This window comes from Ranitomeya imitator, chromosome 2 (genome assembly GCF_032444005.1).
Source record: "Ranitomeya imitator isolate aRanImi1 chromosome 2, aRanImi1.pri, whole genome shotgun sequence".
NCBI classification, from domain to species: domain Eukaryota; kingdom Metazoa; phylum Chordata; class Amphibia; order Anura; family Dendrobatidae; genus Ranitomeya; species Ranitomeya imitator.
Genome location: NC_091283.1, coordinates 428580969 through 428590743, shown reverse-complemented (window position 1 = coordinate 428590743; position 9775 = coordinate 428580969). Strand labels below are relative to the sequence as shown.

Sequence of the window (9775 nt, the reverse complement as noted above, 5' to 3'; positions counted from 1 at the left end):
CAGGTGGCTGATCAGGGATGATGGTGCTGTGATTGTATGTACAGGTGGCTGATCAGGGATGATGGTGCTGTGATATCATGTACAGGTGGCTGATCAGGGATGATGGTGCTGTGATATCATGTACAGGTGGCTGGTCAGGGATGATGGTGCTGTGATATCATGTACAGGTGGCTGATCAGGGATGATGGTGCTGTGATATCATGTACAGGTGGCTGGTCAGGGATGATGGTGCTGTGATTGTATGTACAGGTGGCTGATCAGGGATGATGGTGCTGTGATTGTATGTACAGGTGGCTGGTCAGGGATGATGGTGCTGTGATCACATGTACAGGTGGCTGATCAGGGATGATGGTGCTGTGATTGTATGTACAGGTGGCTGATCAGGGATGATGGTGCTGTGATTGTATGTACAGGTGGCTGGTCAGGGATGATGGTGCTGTGATCACATGTACAGGTGGCTGATCAGGGATGATGGTGCTGTGATTGTATGTACAGGTGGCTGATCAGGGATGATGGTGCTGTGATTGTATGTACAGGTGGCTGATCAGGGATGATGGTGCTGTGATTGTATGTACAGGTGGCTGGTCAGGGATGATGGTGCTGTGATCACATGTACAGGTGGCTGATCAGGGATGATGGTGCTGTGATTGTATGTACAGGTGGCTGATCAGGGATGATGGTGCTGTGATCACATGTACAGGTGGCTGGTCAGGGATGATGGCGCTGTGATCATATGTACAGGTGGCTGATCAGGGATGATGGTGCTGTGATATCATGTACAGGTGGCTGATCAGGGATGATGGTGCTGTGATATCATGTACAGGTGGCTGGTCAGGGATGATGGTGCTGTGATATCATGTACAGGTGGCTGATCAGGGATGATGGTGCTGTGATATCATGTACAGGTGGCTGGTCAGGGATGATGGTGCTGTGATATCATGTACAGGTGGCTGATCAGGGATGATGGTGCTGTGATATCATGTACAGGTGGCTGATCAGGGATGATGGTGCTGTGATATCATGTACAGGTGGCTGATCAGGGATGATGGGGCTGTGATCACATGTACAGGTGGGTGATCAGGGATGATGGTGCTGTGATATCATGTACAGGTGGCTGATCAGGGATGATGGTGCTGTGATATCATGTACAGGTGGCTGGTCAGGGATGATGGTGCTGTGATATCATGTACAGGTGGCTGATCAGGGATGATGGTGCTGTGATATCATGTACAGGTGGCTGATCAGGGATGATGGTGCTGTGATATCATGTACAGGTGGCTGATCAGGGATGATGGGGCTGTGATCACATGTACAGGTGGCTGATCAGGGATGATGGTGCTGTGATATCATGTACAGGTGGCTGATCAGGGATGATGGTGCTGTGATTGTATGTACAGGTGGCTGATCAGGGATGATGGTGCTGTGATATCATGTACAGGTGGCTGATCAGGGATGATGGTGCTGTGATATCATGTACAGGTGGTTGATCAGGGATGATGGTGCTGTGATATCATGTACAGGTGGCTGGTCAGGGATGATGGTGCTGTGATCACATGTACAGGTGGCTGGTCAGGGATGATGGTGCTCGGTTACATCCCCAGGCGGACATGAAGTTATGTTCTTCATGTCTTTCATGTTCTTCAGTTTCTCTCCTTTTCTACAGCGGAGAAGTTTTGCCGGGATCCTCAGCTGCAGGCACCTGCTGGAGAGAGGGCGTGTCCGGCACGCCCCCTGCTCTCCGATTGGCGGAGAGCTGACAATGCCTGTGACGTGGGCGGTCCCCGGCCGCAGGCAGTATATTAGGCGGCGCAGCGCTGAACAGGACAGTGCCTTCCCCGCTGCCAGCGCCGACAACCTGCAGCCGCCACCATGCCCCGATCATTCCTGGTCAAGAAACACTTCTCTGCCACCAAGAAGCCCAACTACAGCGAGCTCGAGAGCCAGACAGGTAAGGAGCAGTGTGCAGCCCTGTGAGGGACCACAAGTCCCAGCATGCCGAGCACTGCTGAGTGGGTCTGATGTTCTCGTGCTTCTCTTTGCAGTCTACATTGCCCCCTTCCTGTATGACAAGTTCTCCATCCCTGTGATCCCCCAGCCGGAGATCCTGAGCACAGGCGCCTACTTCCCCCCTCTGGTCTGGGACACCGGGCTACTGACCACCTTCTTCACGGCTGAGCCCGACTACAGCAAGTCTCCCAGCGACGACTCCAAACCCCTGGACCTCACCTCCTTCTCCAGCGAGGATGACGAGGGGAAGACTTCGGACCCCCCCAGTCCTGCCTCGTCCGCCCCCGAAGCCGACAAGTTCCACTGTAACCAGTGCAGCAAGTCTTACTCCACCTTTGCCGGACTCTCCAAGCACAAGCAGCTGCACTGTGACCCCCAGAGCCGAAAGTCGTTCAGCTGCAAGTACTGTGAGAAGGAATACGTCAGTCTAGGGGCCCTGAAGATGCACATCAGGAGCCACACGCTGCCCTGCGTCTGCAAGATCTGCGGGAAGGCCTTCTCCAGACCCTGGCTGCTGCAGGGCCACATCAGGACGCACACAGGTGAGGGAATGCTCCAGGCCGGGGGTTTGGGTCACACAGTCAGTATTGTACCTCAGGATGTGTAATGATCAATCCAGAAGTGGTGCGCGTGTCTCTAGTCTACTTTTCCTCTCCTGGTTTTGCCTTGTGAATGGGGCTTTATAATAAATGTTGCCCCGTCAGGATCAGATCCTTGCATCTCTGGTGTCCTGGTGGCTTCAGCTGGTTACTGGCTGCTATTAGTGTGTGGTTGCACCTGTTGGTAGAGTTGTGGGGAGGCCCCTCGGACCCTCCAGCTGCCTGTGGCTCACCTTCATCAGGGTTCCTCCTGATTGTTGTGCTTTGATTCCGCGCCCTCTTCATGTGCTAAAGACATTGAATTGTCCGGGGTAAATGCCCGGTAGAGGCTGCACATTAGCATTTGATACAAAGGATGAATGACTATGTAATGAGGCGTTTTGCTGCACCCCCCCCCCCCCAGACGCTCATTTTGTGCACATGTACCTTTTCCTCATTTTCTGGTCATCCATTTAATTCTCTTCTTCTCTTCCTTGTGACCAGGTGAGAAACCATTTTCCTGCACGCATTGTAACCGGGCGTTCGCCGACCGCTCTAATCTCCGCGCTCATCTGCAGACCCATTCAGATGTGAAGAAATACCAGTGCCGGACCTGCTCCAGGACTTTCTCCCGTATGTCCCTCCTTCACAAGCACGAGGAATCTGGCTGCTCCGGGAACCATTGACCGCTTTTTATTTTGTGTCCAAGAGACTGTTACATGAAGGGTTATCCCAAAATTTCAAGTGCCTTGTCCGAGTGCAGCGGGCGCGACCCGTGGGGTATCTATGACCCTTATATAATGCTCTTAGGTGCTGAAATGAGCTGACGGTGGTCCAGAGCCTTATTGCGATATCGGGGGGGACACCTGCTCCACTGTGACTGGTTCTCAAAAAAAAAACCAAATTTTCTTCCTTTTTTTACGGAAGCAGGAAAGGGCTATTTCCTCTAATTTTTGATGAAGGATGGAGTCAAAGTGTTAAATGCATTCATATTTTTTGTGACTGTATATAGATTCCTATAAGCCGAGAAGGTGTTCCACGCGGCGCTGATCTCCCACTTCCAGGCAGCTGTTCCTCCGCAGCACAATGACTGCAGCGCTAACAATGATCAGGAAAGCGCGAGCCGCTCGCGGTCACCAAACAACAATTGTGTTTCCAGAGCTCTCCAGCACCTGTTAATTCCACTCTTAAACAACTGCCTTTCATGAGCTCTCGCATTAATAGCCAGCAGTTGTCAGCCGATACAATGGCTGCTTGTGAATGCCGGCCCACGGACAGGTGGATGCCAAAAAAACGTGTTATTTATATGCAGGGAAAAAAATGGTGTCAATTCTGTTCATGCTCTTTCTTCCCATTTTTCTACATAATCCGCGCAGATGAATGTTTACATTTCGATGGTACACTGGTATTTATATTTTTTTATCTTCCACATTTTGTACTGATGAAACTTTTATAATTAAACACAATTTATTTGATATGAAATAAAAAAAAAACAAACAAAAAACAAAACTCTAATTTATAAAACTTTTGGTTTGGATATTTTTCTTTTTTTTTTTTTTGGGTGGTTTTGGATCCAGTGTTTAAGGTTTCAAAAAACTGTCACGTGTGTGTCGGTTTTTTTTTTTTTTAATATATTGATCACCTATATAGTACCATATCATATTTCACTTTATAGAAATTGTCATCACTGTCCCCTTTGGGGCTTACAATCTAAATTCCTTGTCTTTGGAGGGGAGGAGAACATACAAACTCCTTGCAGATGTCGTCCTTGGTGGGATTCGAGCCCAGGAAGATCCCAGAGCTGCAGGACTACAGTGCTAACCACTGAGCCACCATACATTTCTAACCACTGAGCCACCATGCATTTCTAACCACTGAGCCACCTTGCTGTCTTTTGATACATATGACCTATTGCAGCTACAGTGCAGTTATCTAGGAACTGTCACATCTTTCTTTACAATAAGAAGTATTCGGGGCATGCTGTGATTTTTAGTCCTACGGCAGCTGGAAAAGGAACACAGGTTGCCAAGACTTGTAGCATAAAACAATCGAAACCTTATATTAGGAAATCCTGCAGAACAATATCTGGTGAGCACTCGGTGCCAGTAGGAAACACCTGCCAGTGTTAGTTTCCATTTCACGTTCGGTGGCAGGTGGTGCGGCCGAGCAGAATTCCGAGTCTCTTATCAGTGGGTAACGCCAGGGCTATGTGGTGACAGCGATACCTGGGACACAATTTTTATTTATTTATTTTTTTTTTTTGCATGAAAAAGAACTGCATTATTAGTAACGCAGAAACATTAGTAAAATAGTAAGACTCACTGATGTCACAATACAACTATGTGATCTTCATGCCATGATTGTCAGGTAATTCTAGGGTTAAGTGACATGAAACAATAAAGACCCCATAATGGTGATAGTAATGGTCATTTCCCTGCCTTTGTCATTAGTCTATATGGGGAGGGAGGGAGGTCACCGTATCCCCCTCTGGAAGCATGGCTCATATAATATACATCATATTCATACTCGCCTCCACCGGATATCTTACCCCTTCCATCCACTCCAAAGTGTTTTATAGTTTTACAACCTTTCAAAACTTTTTATCTCTCTATGTGAATCCACATACATGAAGATGTAAGACCCCATTGATATGTGACCCCTTGAGGTGGTAAAACGCTGGACAATTGCCTTTGTCTGTTGCTGTATATCCTTTTATTTTGCCAAAGTGGTATCAACACAGGCCCTGCTGACCTGGGGGTCATTTGCTTCTGGGCAGGTTTCTTTAAATGGTAAGTTGTTTTTTTTTTTGTTTTTTTTTGCAGTAATCTAGATTTTGCTGAAAGCTAGTGTATGACCAGATCTGTCACCTGAAAGGATTGATGGTGAATGGAACAAGATGTTCTGCAGCAGCTGGCATCTTCGTTCTTGGATTATATAGATAAAATATTCCCAATCACCAGATATATTAAGCATTCTCTAGCCCCCCGGCATCCTGCTGGTCTGGAGCTGATCGGTGATGGGGGCATGTCACTCTCTGTACGGGGCCTTAGGCTTTGCTGGGTCTTGTATTCCCCTTGCAGCTTAAAAGCAGAGTGCAGAAAAGTTAATTGGCCACTGAAAATACCTTGTTCATCGCCTCCAGCCGGAGTTCAAGGAAGTCTTGGGATAGATAAAGGTTTTATTGGAGAAGGTATTTACTCCTTAAAGGCAAATTCAAAAACATGTGTAATCTAAACAAACTGATAAATAATCATAAAATGCTTTATCCAAAACAAGTGCAGAGAACAGCCATGACACACTGGCACTTGGGGTACACAACAGTGGCACTAATTCTGGAGGTGCAGGGCAATTACACACTGATCATTGGGGTACATAATGACACTAATACTTGGGATACAGGGCAATGGCACTGACATTTGGGTACAGGTTAATGACACACACACTTGGGGTACAAGACAATGGCACTGACACTTGGAGTACAAGACAATGGTACTGACACTTGGGGTACAGTTTAGTGACACACTTGGGGTACAGGACACTGACACTTGGATACAAGTTAATGACACTGACCTTTGGGTCACAGGACAATGACACTGATACATGGGTACAGGTTAATGACACATTGACACTTGGGGTACAAGACAATGGCACTGACACTTGGCTACAGGTTAATGACACACTGACACTTGGGGTACAGGACAATGACACTGATACTTGGGTACAAGACAATGGCACTGACACTTGGGTACAGGTTAATGACACACTGACACTTGGGGTACAGGACAATGACCCTGATACTTGGGTACAAGACAATAGCACTGACACTTGGGTACAGGTTAATGACAAACTGACACTTGGGTACAAGACAATGACACTGACACTTGGGTACAGGTTAATGATACACTGACACTTGGGGTACAGGACAATGACACTTGTGGTACAAGACAATGGCACTGACACTTAGGTACAGGTTAATGACACACTGACACTTGGGTACAAGACAATGACACTGACACTTGGGTACAGGTTAATGATACACTGACACTTGGGGTACAAGACAATGGCACTGACACTTGGGTACAGGTTAATGACACACTGACACTTGGGGTACTGGACAATGACACTTGGGGTACAAGACAATGGCACTGCTACATGGGTACAAGACAATGGCACTGACACTTGGGTACAGGTTAATGACACACTGGCACTTGGGGTACAGGACAATGACAATGACACTTGGGGTACAAGACAATGGCACTGACACTTGGGTACAGGTTAATGACACACTGATACTTGGGGTACAGGACAATGACACTTGGGGTAAAAGACAATGGCACTGAAACTTGGGGTACAAGACAATGGCACTGACACTTGGGTACAGGTTAATAACACACTGGCACTTGGGGTACAGGACAATGGCACTGACACTTAGGGTACTGGACAATGGCACTGACACTTGGGTACAGGTTAATGATACACTGACACTTGGGGTACAGGACAATGACACTGACACTTGGGTACAGGTTAATGACACACTGACACTTGGGGTACTGGACAATGACACTTGGGGTACAAGACAATGGCACTGCTACATGGGTACAAGACAATGGCACTGACACTTGGGTACAGGTTAATGACTCACTGACACTTGGGGTACAGGAGAATGACACTTGGGGTACAAGACAATGGCACTGACACTTGGTTACAGGTTAATGACACACTGGCACTTGGGGTACAGGACAATGACAATGACACTTGGGGTACAAGACAATGGCACTGACACTTGGGTACAGGTTAATGACACACTGGCACTTGGGGTACAGGACAATGACACTTGGGGTAAAAGACAATGGCACTGAAACTTGGGGTACAAGACAATGACACTGATACTTGGGTACAAGACAATGGCACTGACACTTGGGTACAGGTTAATGACACACTGGCACTTGGGGTACAGGACAATGACACTGACACTTAGGGTACAAGACAATGGCACTGACACTTGGGTACAGGTTAATGACACACTGACACTTGGGGTACAGGACAATGACACTTGGGGGACAAGACAATGGCACTGACACTTGGGTACAGGGTAATGACACACTGGCACTTGGGGTACAGGACAATGACAATGACACTTGGGGTACAAGATAGTGGCACTGACACTTGGGTACAGGTTAATGACACACTGATACTTGGGGTACAGGACAATGACACTTGGGGTACAAGACAATGGCACTGAAACTTGGGGTACAGGACAATGACACTGACACTTAGGGTACAAGACAATGGCACTGACACTTGGGTACAGGTTAATGACACACTGACACATGGGGTACAAGACAATGACACTGACACTTGGGGTACAAGACAATGGGGAATGTGGAGATTCATTCAGGATACCATACTCAGTGTGTGTGTGGGGGGGGGGGGGGCATTTTTGGAAGCTTCATACTCTATAATTGCCATAAAAGGGGTATCACTGGTAGAACACTGGAATATCACAAAGTGGCTTCAATAGGGACATGATTACTGTGTATGTGTCACAATACATGTCCTTCCTCTGATCTTATGTATGTATAAGTTTACCCTTAAGGAGCAGATTCTGACCTAAAAATTCACATCAAAAACCTCTGCAAGAATTCTTAGAATAAGCTTCCACTCATTTCAGTGGGAAAACTCACACTGTTGCGACCAAAACGTTTCAGAGTGACATAAATTTTGTTTTTCACAAACTTTGATGCTTCAGTTTTTATATGGGAAATTGACATTAACCCTAGAATGTTATGAAGAATGATCAGATGAATTGCAAAAAATGCTGTAATTCCTTGCCATAGAAATTAGCTTCGTCACAATTGATCAAGTTAATTTCTGATTATAGGAGCAGACTGTTTACTTTAAAAGGAAACTAGTGCTTGAAATGATTGTCTTCTGCTAACCATGGTTTCCTCCAAGGAAAAACATGCAGTCATCATTGCTTTGGATTAAAAAGGCTTTACAGGCAAGGACATTGCTGGTTGAAAGATTGCTCCTAAATCAGCCATTTATCGGATCATGAAAAACTCCAGAGAGGTTCAATTGCTCTGAAGTTATAATTAAGTGGATCAGTGAACAAAACATCTTTGTATGAACTTAATGAATTTATCAGTAAAAGTTTTAAGACTTATGAAATGCTGATAATTGTATTTCAGTTACCAGAGAGCACTGAAGCAGCAAACTGTGTGAAAACAAAATTTGGTTCAGTCTTAAAACTTTATGCCACAACTGTATAGTGCAAACGATGGAAAAAGAAGCAACGTGTCAATTCTAGAAGCATTTCTGAATGAACTGATGCAGAAAAACATGCCCCAATCACAAAATATGCATTAAAAAAATAGTTTTACCTAGAAATATATCGAGATGTCACGCTCGAGTCGGGAGAGCCACCGGCCAGTCCATGCATTGGTCCAAATTATACGGTCGTCTGATTGGTCCTTAAGGGCTCATACTCATCTGTGAGAAACTCGGATGAGTCTCGCATGTTAATACCCGGCACTGCACCCGGCACTCGGATCGGAGAGTGTGGCCGCATAGGATTACATGCAACCGCACACTCCGCTCCTGAGTGCCGGCAGCGCCGGGTATTGACGTGCGAGATTCATCCGAGTTTCTCGCAGGTGAGTATGAGCCCTTAAGATAGGTATCAGATCCCGGGGGTCTGACACTTGACAACGCATCCGATCACCTGTTATCAGTGTTCGCATTGGTGTACAAAGTGCACGGCGCCAAAACAGCACAGCTCCGCACAATGTGTAGTGGCTGTTCCCGAATACTGCAGTTCAGCTCTTATTTAAGTCTATAGAAGCTGAGCTGCAGCACCTGAGAATGACCACAACACAGTGCGGAGCTGAGCTTTTCCAGCACTAGACACTGTTCACATCCAGAACTGCAAACAGGTGATTGGTGGGGTTGACAGGTATAGGACCCTATCGATCAGATATTCATAGCCTATTGATCATCAATTTCTTCGTAGTGGATAACAGCATTTTATCTTCCAGAGTTTGGGACCTTTTTTGCCCTGAGCCTTGATTAAGGACCCCTGTATGCATTTTGTTCTGCAGTGATGAGTGCAGGGTATGACTTTAGGCCTCTCCCGCCACGTCTTGCCAGCCTAATGCCAATAGACCTTAAATATGCATAATTACTTGTTT

At 46.5% G+C, this 9775-nt stretch overlaps 1 protein-coding gene across 1 annotated transcript; it reads left to right on the top strand.

Moving 5' to 3' along the window:
- The first annotated feature begins 1809 nt into the window (after positions 1-1809).
- Positions 1810-4109, top strand: SNAI1 (snail family transcriptional repressor 1). The gene is made up of 3 exons (XM_069750868.1): positions 1810-1948; positions 2043-2549; positions 3090-4109. Exons 1-3 carry the CDS (start codon positions 1870-1872, stop codon positions 3269-3271), a joined length of 768 nt encoding a protein of 255 aa, XP_069606969.1. The 5' UTR covers positions 1810-1869; the 3' UTR covers positions 3272-4109.
- The last annotated feature ends 5666 nt before the right edge of the window (positions 4110-9775 follow it).

Coding starts and splice junctions, on each gene's coding strand:
- SNAI1 (XM_069750868.1), top strand. CDS start 1,870: ATGCCCCGATCATTCCTGGTCAAGAAACACTTCTCTGCCACCAAGAAG. Junction 1,949..2,042: donor CGAGCTCGAGAGCCAGACAG/GTAAGGAGCAGT, acceptor TTCTCTTTGCAG/TCTACATTGCCCCCTTCCTG. Junction 2,550..3,089: donor CCACATCAGGACGCACACAG/GTGAGGGAATGC, acceptor CCTTGTGACCAG/GTGAGAAACCATTTTCCTGC.